This window comes from Chlorocebus sabaeus, chromosome 24, assembly GCF_047675955.1.
Source record: "Chlorocebus sabaeus isolate Y175 chromosome 24, mChlSab1.0.hap1, whole genome shotgun sequence".
Classification (NCBI taxonomy): Eukaryota; Metazoa; Chordata; class Mammalia; order Primates; family Cercopithecidae; genus Chlorocebus; species Chlorocebus sabaeus.
The window spans coordinates 66940642-66961227 of NC_132927.1; the positions used below are offsets into that span (position 1 = coordinate 66940642).

The 20586-nt window shown below is 41.3% G+C and overlaps 1 protein-coding gene across 3 annotated transcripts in view; it reads right to left on the reverse strand.

The window, feature by feature from the left end:
* Nucleotides 1-20586, reverse strand: part of TTC7B (tetratricopeptide repeat domain 7B) — a 271311-nt gene that overhangs the window by 91335 nt on the left and 159390 nt on the right. For all 3 annotated transcript variants that reach the window (XM_037984383.2, XM_007987574.3, XM_037984385.2), the window contains exons 14-15: nucleotides 16018-16090; nucleotides 13137-13297 (exon numbers count right to left, since the gene is read on the reverse strand). In XM_037984383.2, coding sequence (XP_037840311.1) covers nucleotides 13137-13297; nucleotides 16018-16090 — 234 coding nt within the window. The remainder of the gene's footprint in view (nucleotides 1-13136; nucleotides 13298-16017; nucleotides 16091-20586) is intronic.

Here is a 20586-nt window from a genome sequence, read left to right on the forward strand (position 1 = left end):
TAGAAGTGCAGTGGCGCGATCTCGGCTCACTGCAAGCTCCGCCTCCTGGGTTCACGCCATTCTCATGCCTCAACCTCCCGAGTAGCTGGGACTACAGGTGCCTGCCACCACGCCCGGCTAATTTTTTGTGTTTTTAGTAGAGACGGGGTTTCACTGTGTTAGCCAGGATGGTCTCCATCTCCTGACCTCGTGATCTGCCTGCCTCGGCCTCCCAAAGTGTTGGGATTACAGGCATGAGCCACTGCGCCCAGCCATGTCCTTCCTTCTTAAAGCTGAATAATATTCCATTGTATGTGTAAACAGCATTTTGCTTATCCATTCATTCATTGACAGGCACTTCGCTTGCTCCCACCTTTTGGCTATTGAGAATTATGCTGCTGTGAACACGAGTGTACAGATCTGTTCAAGTCCCTGTTTTCAATTCTTTTGGGCAGAAACCCAGAAGTGGAACTGCTGGATCACATGATAATTCTATTTTTAATGTTTTGAGGAACCACCATACTGTTTTCCATAGAGTCTGCACCAATTTTTTTTTATTTTTTTTTTTGAGACAGATTCTCACTCTGTCACCCAGGCTAGAGCACAATGGCGTGGTCTCAGCTCACTGAAACCTCCGCCTCCCAGGTTCAAGCGATTCTCTTGCCTTAGCCTCCCGAGAAGCTGGGACTACAAGGCATGTGCCACCACATCCGGTTAATTTTTTATTTTTAGTAGAGATGGGGTTTCACTAGGTTGGCCAGGATGGTCTCGAACTCCTGACTTCGTGATCTGCCTGCCTCAGCCTCCCAAAGTGCTGGGATTCCAGGCATGAGCCACCGCGCCTGGCCTGAGTCTACACAGTTTTATATTCCCACTAGCAATGCACAAGGGTTCCTATCTCTCTACATCCTTACCAATACTTGTGACTTTGTTTCTTTGATAAAATCCATCCTAATGGGTATGAAGTGGTATCTCATTGTGGTTTTGTTTGTCATTTCCCAAATGATTAGTGATGTAGAGACTCTTTTCATGTGCTTATTGGCTATTTGTGTATCTTCTTTGGAGAAACATCTATGCAACTCCTTTCCTTTGCCCATTTCCTAAAGGAGATGGGGTTTTGTTTTGTCTGGGTTGTGGAAAGTCGATTTTAAATAAGCTACTGCACCACTAAGTCCGACTCCACTGTGACCCTTGTTGCCGTCCAGGCTGCCACCCACTCTCCTGTGTCCAGAGACCTCCCTCCCTTCTGGCATCGCTGGGGTGGTTACTGTGTACTCACTCCTTCCAGACATCCTTCAGGTATCAGTGGATCATTTCTCTAGTTTAATGAGATGAACAGCCTCTTTCCCTGTGGTCTAACTTCTTATCAAATGCTCATTTAGTGGGCATGTTCGTTGCTTCATCACTCAGCTCAGGCAAAAAAATTGCCCACAACCCCTGGTCAATTTTAATCACTAAATCAAAACATTATTCAATATGATGTTTCGACTTAAACTGAACTTCTCTGAGAGCACGTGTGTGTCCAAGTGAAAACGAAACATGAGTCTCACTTGCCAAGCAATGATTTTTAAAAAAATTAGATGTATACTCCACTCAAGTAAAGAATGATCATAACTCTGTCTCCTAGTTTTTTGATTGCAGATTAACAGGGGAGACAGCATAAAACTCCTGCTCATCTGGGTTATAAGTTCTAATGGAGCAGAAACTGACTTCTTCATGGCAGTAATCCCCAACATCTAGCACGGCCCCTGGCATGTGGTAGAAACTCAATGCTTCAAAGTCAGTTCGTGGTTACGAGCACAGACGGTGAGGCCAGATTGCCTGGGTTGAAATCATGGCTCTGCCATTTTCCAGGTGCATAATCTTGGACAAATTACTTAACTTCTCTGTGCCTCAGTTTCCTTATCTGTAAAATGCAAATAATAATAAAGCTACCCACCGTAGATAGTTCTTGCGAGGATTAGTTAAAAATGTGTAAAGTGCTATTAAGAGTGCCTGTCACAATGCAGGGTATAAACATTAGTGGTTATTAATGCTGAAAGAATGACTGATTAAGTGAATGAATGTTATATATGTTCACTGATGTCCACTGATGTAAAAGGAAATGTGATTGCCTGATAAAATCTGCGTTCACATGTATAAGAGCTGAGGCCACGGACAGAAGTGTTCTAGAAGACCTCTGTGCCTCCAAACAGGTGACTGAGGGTATGTCTCAATATCACCTGATGTCTTATAATTATGGGACAGAGAAAACACTTCAAACACTTGTGCATACAGCATCCTGATCTCACATTCATATTAGTAATCTTGAGAGGTTTGCTTTGTGGTGACATCTGATGTTTTCTTAAGTGTGCTATTGATGTGATGACTTCTCTGGGAGCACACGAATAGGAGTGAGTATATGTTGTATTTAAATAGGAAACAATAAGAATTCAAATCAATTAGAAATCTATTGAAGAACTGCATAACCACAGTTGTCTCAGGGCAAGAAAGTTAAATTCTGGCAGTGGCTTTCCTTAGCCATTGTAAGGCTCGCTGAATTAGAATACAACCTTTCAGTAACACTGAAGTTCTTAAATGTCACCATAAAAGTATGATACTATCTGGTATATATTCCAAAGACAAAAAATAACAAACTGTCAGTTCTTAACCTGATATTTTTTTCTAAAAATGAATTTCAATGGCAGAAACACAGTCTGGGGGCCTGATCAAAGCTCTCGACCAGCAGTGTCTCACTGCCGTTGAGAGAGACAATTATGTACTCCAAACATCACCTGGTACCTTCTACCTTTTTGGGCCAATAAGGAAAATTACTAAGTAAAATGTATTAATGAAGGGAATCTTCTACAAAGCTGTACTGCAAAAGAGGAAAATTAGGGCTCTCATGGCAAATATAATAGATAGTGAATCCATGGAATTCATCAGAATTCATGAACACCTTTCAATACAAAAATGAGTACTTTGTTAATTTTTTGTTGAGGGAGGAGGGAAGGAGTCTCGCTGTGTGACCCAGGCTGGAGAGCAGTGGCACGTTCTCAGCTCATTGCAACCTCTGCCTCCCAGGTTCAAGTGATTCTCCTGCTTCAGCCTCCCGAGTAGCTGGGATTACAGGCAGGTACCACCATGCCCGGATAATTTTTGTATTTTTAGCAGACAAGGGGTTTTGTCATGTTGTTCAGGCTGGTCTTAAACTCCTGACCTCAGGTGATCCACCCACCTCGGCCTCCCAAAGTGCTGGGAATCCAGGCATGAGCCACCGCGCCTGGCCCATTGTTAAGTTTTATTTTGGGAAAAACTTACAATGTGTCTGAGATAACTATTACATAATCAGTTAATATTAACTTTTCATCCTTTTGTTTAGATATTTAATAGTTCAGCAGTTTAAAAAATAATTTTTCAACAAAAAGATGGCAGATTAAGAGGAGCAACAAAAAGACAAGACACATGAAAATGGCAGATGCAAATCCAGCCATAGCATTAATTATACTAAATGTGAATGGACAAAACGCTTGAGAAAGAAGGCAGAGGTTATCAGACTAAGTAAAAAAGATCTGCTATTTATTATATAAGAAGACAGGTAGGCTGGGTGAGGTGGCTCAGGCCTGTAATCCCAATATTATGAGAGGCCATGGTGGGTGAATTACCTGAGGTCAGGAGTTCAAGACCAGCCCGGCCAACATGGCAAAACCCTGTCTATATTAAAAATACAAAATGTAGCCAGGTGTGGTGGCATGTGCCTGCAGTCCCAGCTACTCAGGAGGTCGAGGCACGAGAATCGCTTGAACCCAGGAGGCAGAGGTTGCAGTGAGCTGAGATCATGCCACTGCACTCCAGCCTGGGAGACAGAACAAGACTCTGTCTCAAAAAAACAAAACAAAAAAAAGAAGTAATACATGAAGAAAGAATGGCTGGGAACTTCTTGGAAATGATAAATAATACAAACAATACCAATACAGTTTTAAACAGCCCAATGAATACTGAACAGGATTCACCCTTAGATGTGTCACAGCGAAAGTGTACACAGCGAAAGTGACAATGTGTCACAGCGAAAGCGTACAATAGCAATTACAAGCAACCAGAGAGAAAAGACAGATGACATTAAAATGAACTACAAGTAAACAAATAGTTGACTTCTTAACCAAGACAAAAGGAGTAAGATCACTTGTGTTCCTTTTGTCGTTGTGAGAAGTCAACTATTTGTGAGAAAATGTTTGAGCCTAGAATTGTATCTCCAATTTGAAAAACTTCTTTGGAGAGTAATGCCAAATACACTTTTAGATACAGTCTAAGAAAGTCTGCCAGCAATAGACCCTCACTAAAATTTCTTGGGTAATCACTAAAGAAGAAGAGCCAAAAGAGAATGTCTCTCTTCCATATTAGCAGAGAAAAAATGTAAAAATATAATAGATCTAAAAGAAAGCAGCAAAGGGGAGGATATGATATGGAACAAAAGGAAAGTCAAATAGAAAGCATAAATAGCATGGTAGACACAAATATAAATATATCAGTATTTAGGATAAGTAGAAATGAACTAAATATTCCAGATACCATAAGCCTGGGTTTTAAAAAATTATCAGTGTATATAGGCTGGGTATGGTGGCTCGCACCTGTAATCCCAGCACTTTGGGAGGCCGAGGTGGGCAGATCACGAGGTCAGGAGATCGAGACCATCCTGGCTAACACAGTGAAACCCCATCTCTACTAAAAATACGAAAAATTAGCCAGGCATGGTGGCGGACGCCTGTAGTCCCAGCTACTCGGGAGGCTGAGGCAGGGGAATGGCGTGAACCCAGGAGGTGGAGCATGCAGTGAGCCGAGATTGCGCCACTGCACTCCAGCCTGGGTAACAGAGTGAGACTCTGCCTCAAAAAAAAAAAAAAAAAAAAAAAAAAAACTATATATAATAAGCAGAAAAGTATATCCAAAACATATTTTAAAAATTCAAATAGATGCCAGGTGTGGTGGCTCATGTGTGCAATCCCAGCACTTTGGGAGGCCAAGGCGGGCAGATCTCTTGAGGTCAGGAGCTCGAGACCAGTCTGGCCAACATGGTGAAACCCCATCTCTACTGAAATATATTAAAAATATAAAAATTAGCAGGGTGTGGTGGTGCGCACCTGTAATCCCAACTATTCAGGAGGCTGAGGCAGGAGAATCACTTGAACCTGGGAGGCAGAGGTTGCAGTGAGCTGAGATTGCACCTCTGCACTCCAGCCTGGCCGACAGAGCAAGACTCCATCTCAAAAAAAAAAAAAAAAAAAAAAAATTGTTCAAAAAGAATGGAAAACGATACTCCAAGTCTATATATGTGTATATGTATACATGTGTGTACACTCACACACATGCACACACATATTTGTACAGATGTATAGCTACATATATATATGTATATGGCTATATGTATATCATGCAAAATAGACTTTGAAGCAAAATACCTTGTATCTTACAACATAATGATAAAAGGTTGAATGTACTATACCAGAATACACAGCAACTCTAAATTTATATGCAACTAATAGCACAGCTTTAAAATATAGAAAGGAAAAACTGCTATAATGATGTGGTTAAAAAAAAAAGCCAATCTGCCATCCCAGTGGTAGATTTCAACATACCTCCTCTCAACAAATGATAGATTCAGTAGACAAAAAGCATCTATAAAAACAAAAAAGCTCTGAGTAGCATAATTAATAGCTTAACCTAATAAAATATATAAAAATTTCCTCAACAAATGCAGAAAACATTCTTTTCAGGCACACATGGAATATTTACAAGGAGTAACCACTGGGCCACAAAATAAATTTGACCAATTTCAAATGTATACATAGGCTTTAAACATAATTTAATGAAGTTAAAAGCTCATAACAAAAGATAAGTTGAAAAAACTCATATTTGACAATTGTAAAACACAGTTCAAAGACAACTAATGGGTCAAAAAGAAAAGAATAACAGAAATTTCAAAATATTTAGAATTATACAATAATAAAAATTTCAGATATTGAAACTTGTAGTTTACAGCTACAGCAGTATTTAGAGGAAAATTTTTAGTCTTAAATGCTTATGTCAGAAAATAAGGCAAAAAATGAATGAACACCAAACTCAGAGATTAAGGAAAAAAAAAAAAAACCCGAAATACAACAAAACAGAACTTAAAGAAAAAAGAAGACAGAAAATAATGAAAATGAGAACAGAAATTCATGGAAGAGAAAGTAAACCTACAAGCGGGTTGACAAAACAGTTACTGGTTCTTTGAAAGGATCAGTGTAACAGACAGGTATCTGGCAAGACTGTTCAAGAAAAGAAATATAGTGCATTAAACAATATTAGAATTGAAAAAACTTAACCAACAAATGCTATATGAAAAATAAACATTATGCCAATAAAATTTAAAATTTAGATGAAACGGACAAATCTTTACATATAATATATATTACAGCTTATACATTATACATAGCTTAATAAAAAAAGAAATAGAATATCTGAACAGACTATAATCATTTTTAAAAAGCATTAGAAATCTTCCCATAGAAAAAAATCCAGCCCCACATGGTTTTACAGATGCATTCTACCAAAACTTAACATTCTCAGAACGAATAATTCCAAAACATGCAAAAAGAAAAAGTACTACTCCAACTCACTTTATGAGGCTGGCCTAACCTTGATGCCAAAACCTGGCAAGAACAGAAGGAGAAAGGAAAAGAATAGGCCTATTTTGCAAATGAACACAAACGTGAAATTCTCTAAAAAATAAGTAAAGTGAATCCATAAAAAAGCTAATTTGTCATAATCAAGCTGGGCTTATTCCAAGTATGTAAGGTGAGTTTAACATTTAAAAATATAAATTAATATATAGCATTCATAGATGATAGGAATAGTCACATAATCATCTCAATAGATACAGAAAAGGCATTTGATAAAATCTGCTATCAATTCATCATTAAAGAAAACCAACTCTTAACAAACCAGGAAGAAGGAAACTTCTTTAATCTCTTAAATAGTATCTACAAACAAACCTGTAACAAGCACAATTCTTTTTTTCTGAGGCAGGGCCTCGCTCTGTTGCCCAGACTGGAGTGTAGTGGTGCAGCCTTGACTTCCCGGGCTCAATTGATCCTCCTACTTCAGCTTTCTGAGTGGCTGGGACCACAGGTGAACGCCATCACATGTGGCTACCTTTTTTTTTTTTTTTTCTGTCTTAGAGATGGGGGTCTCACAATGTTGCCCAGGCTGGTCTTGAACTCCTGAGCTCAAGCGATCGTCCTACCTTGGCCTCTCAAAGTGCTGGGATTACAGGTGTGGACCACTGCACCCAGCTAAATGTAATTCTTAATGGTAAAACATTGAAAGAATTTTCTCATTTAACTACTAGGTCCTAACTAGTACAGGTTTAAAAAAAAATGGAAAGATTAGAGAAAAAGAAACAATTTTAATCACCTCAGAAAAAAAGTCATTACCTATGTAGAAATTCCAAACTGCATTATATATGTCATCAGACTTACTAAGAATTTAGCTGGGTCAAGAAGAATGTGCAAAAACCAGTTGCCTTTCTATACCTTCATGACAAGTACATAGTAAATTTGATTACGAAAATATTCTGTATACATATAGTGCATACAAAAGCATGAAAAATTTTTTCAGGTAACTAGAAATAAGTCTAGTAAAAAATGGGCAAAATATTTACTAAAAACTTATAAAAATATCCAAAGATACTTGTAAAGGCCTAAATAATTAGGGAGCTATAATGGCTATGGATTAGAAAACCTACTGTCATAAATATACAATTCTCTCCAAATTGAGCTATTAAATTAAACTAATTCCAAAGTCTCCAGAAGTTTTCTGTGCAACTTGACGAGCTGCTTTGAAAATTTACATGAAAGTTCAAAGGCCCAGCACAAGCCATGGCAACCCAAAGAGCAGGATGCAGAGAGGGGTCCACCTTATGTATAATGAAGCTACGACAATGACCAGACAGTGACAATCACATGGGATGGGCACGATGGCCAATGGAACGAAATAGGAAGCTTAGAAACACCTGCGGACATTTGGTTGATGACAAAGGTGGCACTGTGGAGCAACAGGGCAAAGAATCTTTTCAGCGTTTGATGCTGGGACAATTGAATATCCTATGGAAAATTACACTGGCTCCCTCATACCATACACACATAAAACAGTCCATTCTAGGTGGGCCCTTCGGTTTCAGTGTGAAAGACAGCACACAAGAGCTTTTAGAAGATGATTTAGGAGACTACCTTCGTGATCTTGGAGAAGGGAAAGGTTTCTTAAACTAGACATAGAAAGTACTGTCCATAAAGGAAATGACTTCTACTTTCTATTACTTTAAAATTAAGAACTTCTGTTTATCAAAAGACATCATGAAGAGAAAGCAAACAAAATCACAGCTTGGGAGAAGATTTCTGCAACATGTATAACCAAGAAAAAGACTTGTAACCATAATATATAAAGAAATATTATTAAGAAAAAGACCATCCAATGAAAAAGACCATCCAATAAAAAAGAAGGAATTTCACATACACTTCACAAAAGAGAAAAGCTGAATGACGAATAGACAAATAAAAAGATGTCCAAACTCATTAGTAATGAAGGACACAAAACTTAAACTCACAAGGTAACATCATTTACCAGCAACCATCCTGCCAAAAATACGAAGTCGGGCAACACTAAGTATTGGTGTATGGAACCACAGGGCTCTTGGGCGCTGCTGATGGGAGTGTAAACTAACACAACCCCTTTGAAAAACAGTTTGGAAGTATTTGGTAAAGTTGAAGATACACACATCCTATGACCTAACCATTTCACTCATAGAGAAATCCTTGAACGTGTGCACCAGGAGCCCTGTAAAAAATATTTACAAGCACTGTTCATAATAGCCAAAACCTGAAAACAACCCACGTATCTATTCACAGTAGACTAAGTAAGGAAATCTTAGTGCATTTACACAATAAATACTATTCATGCAAACCAACGAGTCACTGCTGTGTGCAACAAGGAGGAGCCTCAGGAACGGGATGTTAAGCAATGAACGCAAGCAGCATAAGGACATATTCAGTCTGATTCCATTTTCTACCACAAGTTTAAAACAGGCAAAACACAATTGTTATTATTTAGGAGTACACGCTGGGGGCAGTGGCTCAGGCCTGTAATCCCAGCACTTTGGGAGGCCGAGGCGGGTGGATCACTTGAGCTCAGGAATTTGAGCCCAGCCTGGCCAACATGGTGAAACCCCATCACTACGAAAAATACAAAAATTAGCTGGGCATGATGGCACACACCTGTGCTCCCAGTACTCGGGAGGCTGAAGTGGAAGGATCCATTGGGCTGGGAGGTTGAGAATGCAGTGAGCTGCAGTTGTACCACTGCACTCCAACCTGGGTGATAAGAGTGAGGCCCTGTCTCAAAAAAAAAAAAAGAAAGAAAAAGAAAAAAGCACAATATACATGGTACAGAAACATGAGAGAATGATTAACATAAAATTTAGAATGGTGATTAACCTGTCAGGCAAGAGGCAAAGGGACAGGATACAGAGAAAAGTCATTGGCAATATTACACGGAAAATCCATATACATAGGAAATACATGTACATGTTGAAGATACGTGTAAGTATATATGTATAAATAAATCTACACAGGAAATTCACAGGTAATATTAATGTTCTCTTTCCTAAACTAACAATAGGCAAACACATACGTTCATTGTATGATTTTAGATATATTTAATAAATATTCATTTGATTTTATTCAATATTTAGTAACAATTCTAAAGGACTCTAAAATACCATATTTGAACACACTTTAGTAGTATCACTAGTAATAGTCAAGGAAATATGAGTTTCTACCAATTATTAGGTGATTACCAGATACAATGCCTCAAATGCACTAGTTAAATCAATTCTGACCACAACCCTCTGAGATGGATATTTATTATTCACATTTTATAGATGAGGACATGAGACTCAGAGAGATTTAGTGACCTGCTCAAGGTCACACAACGTAAAAGGGAAGGATTTGGAGTTCTAAACTAGACTTGTCCCACTGTAAGACTGTGCTCTCAACCACTACAAAAAAACCTTCCTCGCTCCTTTCCTTCCATACTGGACTAACCCTATAACACTTCCAAAAATGCCTGCTTCTCCAGAGTAGTGAGCTTATTTGGGGGGTTCCTTGAAGAAAGAATTCCTGATTCTCACAAATCCCTACAGTTAGAAACATCTTCTCAATTGTTGATTCTACTGTTGTCTCGGCCCTGCTTGGAGTGACAAAGTGGCTGAGTTGGTACCTCTCAGTTTAGAACTTTTTGGGCCCTGTTAAGCTTATTCAAAGTACTTAAACGGCAAGATTTATCATTTCATGGTGACAGGAAGGCAACGCTAGAGGTACCAGCTGCTCCTCCAAGGGCCTTCAGCTGTCACCTCTGGTAACTGCCCAACAGGTGGACAGAGCTGACCCTCACAGAGGGAAGGTTTCACCTCCATCAAAACCTCCATCAAGGCCTGACTACCCATTAACTACGTCCTCCACTCCCAGGCTTCAGCAGTCTACAGTTCTGCTGCAGACAAGCTTGTCACAAACAAACAGATAACACTACATGGCAGTTGCAACAAGTGCCCACTTAATCTTGTTTAGGTTGGTGTTGAAATGTTTTGGCCAGGCTGGGAAGAAACCATGGGATCCACTGATTACATCTGGCCCCAACTTTTAATAAAGTATTCTTGGGAAGAAGTTTCCCATCGCAAAGAAATACAAATATTTAAAAAGCAAACAAGTCACGGACTGCTCTCAGACCTGCTGCCATATGCTTTGCTTTTTTGAGCTTACGGCTTAACATTAAAATAACAGCCTTGCATTCCTCAAATATCTCTACTGCTGTTCCTTACTTCTACTACTTGAAAAGGCTGTCAGCTGCTGTCACTTGGAGGCATTACCATATTAGCCGCCACTGTTTACTGCTTACCATGTGGTATGGCTATTAGCTTAATAAGCCTTCTCTTGGATGATACCCTAGGCTGTGTAAGCAGAAACCATACCCTGGAGTCCAATGCCTAATGAAAGAGCGTGTGTGTGTGTGTGTGTGTGTGTGTGTGTGTTCGAGGGTGAGACAGGGAATGACACTTTATTGATGAGAGACACTGAATTCAATTGTATCGGGTTGTATTTATCGATGGTTAAAAGATCAAATATTTTTTAAAGTGCTTTAACCATTTTAAGGATCAACAGCTTGGGGTAAAATCCAGAAATATAGATGGTGTACAAAAGAGCAAGTTGGAGATCTGCAAGAAGTAAAACACTGCAGCAAAGCTCTTTAATTCACTCTGCATAAATAGCTGAGCCTACAAAAGAAATCTCTAGTCAGAGGTTTCCTGGATTATAACAAGAATTCTCTCGATGGGGAGAAGTGCCCTTTTCACTTGAAGACAAAGAAATGTTTGTAATGGAAATGTGTGAACCAATTTTCCAAGGAGAGCTGCTGAAAAGCACTGATTAAAAACACAGTGAGGTGATGAGGCAGTGAAATAAAGCCAGAGCTGACCCACTTAGTTTGTGGCTGCACTTACTTCCGAAAGTGAAGAGAGCAACCCCGGGCCACCTTCTACATTCTTTCCCTTCTCCCCAACCCCAAGCAGTCCCTGCCCCATTACTGACCCTGCAACTCCGTAGACAATCAGAACCTTCCAGCGTGCAGGAATGTTTACTATTTCTGGACATTGTGTACTGGTTACTAAGCTACCGACACTGAGGATGAAATGGTAACCCAGTAGCCCAAAACACAAAGTCCTTCTCAACAAAGCCTAACCAACGGGCAATGGATTACAGTGATTCAGAGGAAAGATAAGAAGGTAGGTAGATGACTGTAGCATAAGACAGTTTACAGTGATAGTTCTTAGGGGATGTATAATACTCATTGTTTAAGAACTTCCATTCCCTAGAGAGTAAAACTAAGACACAGAGAGGGAAGGTATCTTGATCACAGTCGCCTAAAATAGGAGAATCACTGAGACCTAGTGGAACAAGCCCTCAGTAACTCAGGACAAACAAGCTATAACGCCCTGTTTCCCAAATTTCACCCATTGGAGTTTAACATCACTTTTGCCATATCCAAGTATATCTGTGTTAGTATTCACTTAATATTTTTCTTTAAATTGACTTGGAAATATCTTAATAGCCCCCTGAGCAATAATTTTCACCAAATCACTACATTCTAACGTACATTTAAGAATGTGTAACTAGGCTGGGCACGGTGGCTCATGCCTGTAATCTCAGCACTTTGGGAGACTGAGCAGGGCGGACCATGAGGTCAGGAGTTCAAGACCAGCCTGACCAACATGGTGAAACCCCGTCTCTACTAAAAATACAAAAAATTAGCTGGGTGTGGTGGCAGGTGCCTGTAGTCCCAGCTACTAGGGAAGCTGAGGCAGGAGAATTGCTTGACCCGGAAGGTGGAGGTTGCAGTGAGCTGAAACCATGCCACTGCACTCCAGCCTGGGCAACAGAGTGAGATTCCGTCTCAAAAAAAAAAAAAAAAAGGAACGTATAATTACTAAAGTGTTCATCCACAGTCCATTTAAAATTGTCTCATGTGCTCCAATGGTACACATTGGGAAAGAGTGGATAAAGTATTTTAAATAAATAAGGATGACCTAACACTACGTTAGGATGACCTAACAGCTTTTTTTTTTTTTTTTTTTTTTTTTTTGAGACGGAATCTTGCTCTGTTGCCCAGGCTGGAATGCAGTGCAGTGGTGCGATCTCGGCTGACTGCAACCTCCGCCTACCAGGTTCAAGCAATTCTCCTGCTTCAGCCTCCCAAGTAGCTGGGACTACAAGCGCCCGCCACCACACCCAGCTAATTTTTGTATTTTCAGTAGAGACAGGGCTTTGCCATATTGTCCAGGTTGGTCTTGAACTCCTGACCTCAGGTGATCCACCCACCTTGGCCTCCCAAAGTGTTGGGATTACAGACGTGAGCCACTGCGCCCAGCCCTAAGTTTGTTTTTAATATCAGGAAAAAATAACAGTAAAGGGAATTTTATATTATTGACTGCCAGGGTGTCCGTGAGGGACTTAGACAGATTGGAGAAAAGGCAGGGGAAGAAGTAAATTTAATAACTTCCAAGTAAGGGAAAACTGAAGCCCAGGATCACTTACATGAAATTTTCTGGGTATTCGCTCAGGGCCATGTCAATGATGTTCAGAGCGTCATGGTAATGCTTCTGTGCTGACAGCAGGAGGGCAAGGAGGTGCAGGGAGTTGGCATCGTCACCTTGAAGCTGAAGAGCTTGGCGGACATACCCCAGAGCCTCTGGGATCTGGTTTAAAACAAAACCAAAAAAGGTTTTACACACATACGCGCGCACGCGTGCACACACACACACATAAAAGAAGCCATCATTTCAATGTCTGATTCTCTTTAAATATCAAGTTGTTTCACGATGTGCCTCATTTGCATTTTAAGCCAAGTCTTTATGGCAGCCCCAGGATATTAACCACAAATATGAAAACGGAAGCCACCTTCGAGAGACGTTCTGAGTGACAGAGTGATACAAGAGACCCTGTTTCTCTACATAGCTGCCAATGCTGCTCCAAGTCTTTCCCTTCTCCCTAAGTAAACACTTTCTCGTTCTGTCCACAAAACTGATCTACTTCTGATTATGCTCACGATGATTTTGCTCTAAGTGGAGACACATACAAAGTGTCAGAGGTTTTTAGTGGAATTAAACTGCCTTAGCTTAACTGTTCTCATTTTTTCAAGTATTACTGAAATTAAAGTGCTTAATAAGTTATAAAACCTTTAGCAGAGCTTTCCAAATGATCAAAGGCCTGTGGTTCTTTGCAGGTTCCTTTGTCTTGGACCTCCATCAGACATCAAGGAAACATGCCAAAACAGTAAACAACAAACAAAGGCCCCACACCTTTCCAAACTACAGCCCAAAATAAGTTGATTGAGAAACAAATTGCAATGCCACATGCAAAGCAGATGTGTCCAAATTCATGTAGGACCAGACACAACCTGAACCTTTAAATGCAACAGCTGTTCCAGACTTTCTTCAAAATCATCCAAGCACAAGGGTTGATAAAATGCACACACAATGGGTATTTGACACCCTGGATACCGTGCAGGTTTGGCAGTAACCAGGGAGGATTAGAACCCGAAGCTAGATTTTGAAATAGAGCTCTGGACTGAAGCATTCTTACACAACCATCCCACAGATGCCTTCCCGTCTTGCTCCAACTCCAGTCCTCTGTGGGGCCTCTTCTTAGCTCTCCTGCTTTTTCCCAAACCCTCAGTAACCTCCCTCCATAGTAGAAGGCCATGACTTCTCTTCCCAAACCAATTAATTTTCCTCAATGAACTTCTTTTCTTGATGGATTTAGGTTATAACTGCTGGCTGGTGGAGGCTTTTTGCTTTGGAACCATAGAATCACGGCTCTCATGGTTGGAAGGGAGACCATCCACCCCAATCCTTCAGTTACAGGGAGGAAGCTGAAGTCCAGGGAGGTGAAATGGCTTGGGCAAGGTCACCCAGCTATGAGTGTCTGACAAGAGAGTGATTCCTGTCCATCCTCTCCTCCTGGTCAAACCCCCCGCCCCGCCCCGGGGAAGCAGGTAAACACTCCTCGCAGCTCTGGTGTTCTGACACCACATGCCCACAAAGGCTGCTGCCACACCCACAAGGCTCCATTTACTCATCCTTCCCCAAGTGACAGCCTACTGTGTGAACAGCACTCAACCTGGTATTGACAGGTGGGTCGAAAGGCACAGCACAGGCATGATGTTGACTTGCAGGGATGACCAGGGCAACCAGGGACAAACTGATACAGGGATCAAAATGATGCCTTGAAGGAATTCAAAGCTGGTTCGTTCATTTAGCAAGTATTCCTGAGTGCTGAACACATGCCAGGCAGCATTCCAAGTGCCAGGGTAAAGCAATGACAACGACGGGCATGGGTTCCTGGAACCTACAGTCCAGTGAGAAAGATACTGAACAAGAAAGCGAGGCAAAAGGAAGAAGTTCAGGCTGCTACAGGAGGAAGGCTTCATGGAGAAGGTGAGAGAAGTTGTCGGTGTAGCGGAGAGATCAGATGGTCAATCAACGCCCACACCTGCTGCAGAAGCCCAGCTGTGAGCCATAGTCAGGTGACAGGACCTCTACAGGGGCGGTATCTTGGTTTCCTCTGTCCCTAGGTTGCCAATGGAAGCCACTTCTCAATGCCATTCCCAAGCAACCAGGAAGACAGGTGCATACCTCAGCTCAGGCCTGCCAGGGGAATGGCATGTCTGGAGAGCTGACCTTTGAATCACCCTCCCAGTCAGCACTCAGGAATGTGCTGGGGTTACCACCAGTGTCTTGCACCTGGCGGGTGGGCAGGCATGTGGCCAACATCCCCAGAACAGCTGGGAGGGGATAGGAGGGTTTCGGGAATGGCAGAGGCAACATCTAAAAGCTGCCTTGGGGAAGACGAAGGCTGGCAAAACTTGCCCCTCATGCAAGGAGATAGTGTTAAGTCCCCTTTTTCGAGTAGCCACAGCGGAAAACTGTTCATGTCTTCCACGTATTGTAAAGGACCTGGTTCTTTTGTCTCTGCCTGCTGGCATCTTCCTGCCAGTCAATGATGCCCTTATGATAACCAGACCCCAATCAGTGGCTAAATCCCCACCATGCAGCTCAGCACTGGGTTCTGCTACCTGGCTCCTGCTGGCAAGGGACAAAGGCTCTTTGATGACTCCTGGGTTCAGGGTATATGCCATGTGCTGCTCCCCAGGTTGCCATCTGACCCTAGCTTGGGCCCTCCAGCTGTGTGGATTTCATGTCCAACAGCAGAGCCGGGAACTCCTGCGTCTTCACAGCTGATGCTCAAACCAACCAAAACAACAGGCTCTTTGCTGAAACCTCTGAGAAGGGTTCCTGGCTCCAGGTCAGCCTCGATGGAATAAAGGAAGATCACCTACCATTTCAAACTGAAGAGCTGAGGGGGTTGTATCAAGATATAGAGTGCAGCAAGCATAGGAAACACTAGAGAAACTGACCTGTCTGGAGATGGCAAGTTGCAGAGCCAGGTAGAAAGCTGCTTGGTGATCTGTGGGTGACAGGCTGTGGGCCCTGAAAAAGTATTTATGGCTATTAGTACATGGAGAGGAGGCCATTTTTACTCTCCCTATCAAACAAGTCTTTTCCACATTTGCATTCTTATACTAAGGCCCCATATTTATTTAACTATGTAATGCTTCATTTAAACTCTTCTTCTTTGTCCACCTACACATGTTAACAGTTTCCCTCTTACCAGTGTGTAAAGGTACAGAACAGGAGCGCGTTTTGTCTAGCATCTAAAATGGCAGCCGCAGCTTGTCGGCTTTGCAGAGGGCCTCGAGGTGAAGAATCCACAGGCCCTGAGGCCTGATCTCCCCAGCAGATGGGCCCCTGTGTCATGCTGGGACACAGTGAAGCCATGTGTGCACTTGGCAAGGCGATGGCTGCTTTGGTTAAGTTTGGCTCGGCCTTCCTTAATGCTACTTTATCCAAATTTCTAGATTTCAGAGAAACCATATGAAAATCAAAGACCCAGCTTTGCTTATAAAATGAGGTTTTGGTTTTTGGTGAAAAAAGGGAGGAGAAAGACACTCATTCAGTCTTTTGAAGCTTCTACAAAATTCCATGCCGTTCACTGATTTATTCCAAATAACTGTGATGTGTAAGAGTGTGGTGAGACATCAGGCTCAGTTTTAAGAACTGACATCAGACAGGAAGGGACCATACTGGCCTCCTAGCTGATTGCCAACGTGGTCTTCTCTGCTTCTATGTGGAAGTCATTTTTATTTCAGCATCAGCAACTCAAATGTGACTACGTACAAGACATAAATTCTGTGTTTAAGTCTGCTGGGAAGAGAAAAACAAACTTCTACTTTCTTTAAAAGGCACCATGGAGCAGACTAATTAGGTGGGATCCAGATAGTAAACAAAACTTCATGCTGTTCTGTCAACATTCTGTGATTAAAGGAGGCTCTTCTACCAGCAGAAAACAAATTTGAGATGAAAAAGAAAACCAAATCATTACGGATTCAACTGTGGCAAACAGGCCAAAGATGGCTTTCTACAATAATAAGGTCTTTTAATTGAATTGTCTGCTGCAGGGAAGGGAGCTAATAAGCCTCCCAGGTGTTTGCCATCCAGAAAATATGCTAAGTCCACTAATTTAGCGCATTATTTATGCAAACGTAGTAGCTCATGTGCAGGTCCAGGGTAAGGCAAAGCTAATCTCTGTCCTTATATTAATCTTAAGAGCAAAGCACCTAGACTTTCAGTCTAGGGGAATCTTCACTTGGCCTCAAGACATAGCCTTAGGACGTTTCTTAGCTTAGTTGAAGAGGCTGAAGCTGATATTGCCTGTGTTATCCTTTTACATGTCTTATTTCCTTTTTTTTTTTTTTTTTTTTTTTTTTTGAGACAGGGTCTCACTCTATCACCCAAGCTGGAGTGAAGTGGCATGATCACTGCTCATTGCAGCCTCAACATCCCAGGGCCCAAGCGATCCTCCCATCTCAGCCTCCCAAGGAGCTGGGACCACAGGCGTGCTCCCCACGCCCAGCTAATTTATAAATTTTTTTGTAGACATGGGGTTTCGACATGTCATCCAGGCTAGTCTAGAACTACTGGGATCAAGTGATCCTCCCACTTTGGCCTCCCAAAACGCTGGGATTACAGGCATGAGCCACCACGCCCAGCTACTAAATGTCTTATTTCTAAGGTCCACTTAGTATATAGCAACTTTTAAAATTTTACAAACGTTGGCTTTCCATGAATTTGTACATCAAAGAATATTTTTCTTTGGTGTTTATAACAGTGAGATTGAAAAATCATGGTTTTCTCTCATAATTATTCAGGAAAAAGAATACACAATTATGAAGAAATTTTTTGATTTATTTTATCTTTTTTCACAAATAATAAAGTTTATACAACCCTCAAAAAGAATTTCTTAGAGTTATAATTTTCTCAGTTCAATTCATATTCTTCACAAATAAATCAAGTCATGGTTGCCTCTATGCAATACCAACCAACTGAAGGGCTGGCAATGATCTTTTGAGTTGAGGGCGTGCATAAAGATAGTTCTGGCTAAAGACCCCATGCTGGCCTCATCAAATGATTTTTCTCTGTTAACCACAGCACCATGAAAGGAATAAACCAGCAGTGCTAGAGATCTTGGTATTTCTGGAGTGCGTTAGGGCAACATCTGAAGGATTTCCAACTTGGCTAATGATGCATATTCAACTGCCAAATTTCTAATGAGGCACAACTGAAACATACACATTTTAAAAACCTTATTTCTACAATTTGGCTAATGAATTCAACTGACCACTTTACCCACTGAAGGAAAAAAGGAAATAAGGAAAATGCCAAACAAAACAAGAAAAAGCTCCCTGTGTTGATCTCAAGTAGATGCTGAAATACTTGCTTCCCACAGAGCAACTTCAGCAGCTAAGCTTCCTGTGGGAAAGCCCCTTTGGTATGCCACAGGCAACTCGCAGGACAGAAATCCTCAGGCAAGGCAGGTGAGAGAAAGGACATCAGTAATCAGAAGAACTGCAAGCCTTCTGAAGTCTGTACATGAATCTAAAGCAGCCTCATAAACCCCCTGCCGATATACTGAATACCTAAACTGCTCAGAAATACCTAAAAGACCTAAAAATGTCACCACAGGGATGCTCACAAAACGCTTCCCTTATCTCAAAGCACCTCCACATGATTAATTCAGTTTCTCTCCCATGAAGAAGAGCCCACTCATCCTTTTATCCACTTACCCACCCATCCACCCATCCAACCACCCACCCATCCACCTATCCATCCACCCACCATCCAACCATCCATCCATCCATCCATCCATCCATCCATCCATCCATCCATCCATGCATCCACATTATGCAGTATCTATAATATGACACCAGGGCCTATGCTAACTTCTGGGGAGCATGGAGATGAATCATGTTAGTGCCTTTCCTTGATGAGCTCCCACCCCCACTCCAGAGGGAGAGACCCAAAATGACCATCATGACAGTGCAGTGGGAGCAGTGCCCAGAGATAGGCATGCTCGGCTGCTACTGGAAAGCATCACATGGTCGCATGGGCTTCCCAGATCACCTGGCTAGAACCCAAGGATGTTGTGGCATCTACCCCAGGGCTCTCCTAGATTCCATTTCCAACATTCTCTAGAGCTGAACCAAGAATATAGAGAAGGCTGATCAATGTTGACCTTAGTCCATAAGGCACATATCTTGTAACAATAATAACTACAATTTGTGAAGTTATCAACTATTAAGCTTCTTGTCCAAAAACAGCCAGCAAATGAGAGAAAGCCAGAAGTGGAGTGGAAAGCACGTGATTGCAAAGCCCATTCTTTGTACACTGTCACCTTGCTGCCTTGTTTAGCCAATTCTCCTTGAATTCCCCTTCAGTCCTGATTACAGGGCCCATTGGATTCGTGCATTAAGTTTTTTTAAAAGTGCAAACCCTGGTTAAATCTGTTGCTCAGGAATCTCTCGTTAGTTACACACACAGAGGGTGACCAACTTGTCCTGGTTTGTCCAGGATGTTCCTGATTTTAGGATTGAAAGTCCCATGTTCTGGGAAACCACTCAGTCCTCAAGAGATTGGGATGGCTCATCACCCTATATGCACAAATCATACCACACTTAAACTCGAGTTAGGAGAGAAAGGGGAAAACAAAGCAAGACTGTGTACCCTATGGCACAATGGGTGGTAAACACAACCACCACCACGCCACCCCTGCCTCCTGGAGCACCAGGCTTTATGCATACTGTGGGCCATGCAATGAAAGGCGCTCTCAACTGTTTTCAGGATTGCTTTTCTCAGTAGGATGTGAGAGCCTGCAGAAGAAGCAACTCAGATCAATTCAGCATCTTCAGAAGCTTTGCAAACAATATTGTGTTCTTCTTCACTATACTTTTGTACAGGGCAAATGAATTGGTTCAGCTGCTTGGGTTGAGCTTATGAGTGTAGGAACAGCTGAGGGTCTCACATTCAGATGCAGCCGCCCAACCTGGATATCTTCAAAAATCACCTCTTTGGATCCACTAGAGAACAAATATTTCTGAATTATGGTTCCAGTCATAATTAAGAGTTAACTTTCTTGTGCTATATCTGCAACCCCATCCCTTCTTGAATTGTGTTTTCTTTTTAAACAAAAAATGCAAAACATTAGTATAAACAGAATTGTGGGGAGGATATTTAAAATACATAGTAGAGAAAGTACTTCTCATCAAAGTAGTTTTAAATTATCCATTTACATTTAAGAAGTAATACAAATCATTTTTATTTACTTAAAATCTTTCCCTTAAAGATGTTGGTTAGGATTGCAATTCACTAGAATAGTCCTAGTTACTGTGTACTTGAAACAAAATGAAAAACATTCCTTTGAAAAACATTCTATATTTCACACAACTTCTAATTTAGGTTAGCCTTCTGCAATATCATCAGTTAGGTTAGTGGGATTTTATTACTCTTTATTCCCATATGAACTAATATTTTAAAAATCTCTTTGAATTTAAACTTAAGCAAAAGACGAACAAAAAAGAATTCAGGCCAAT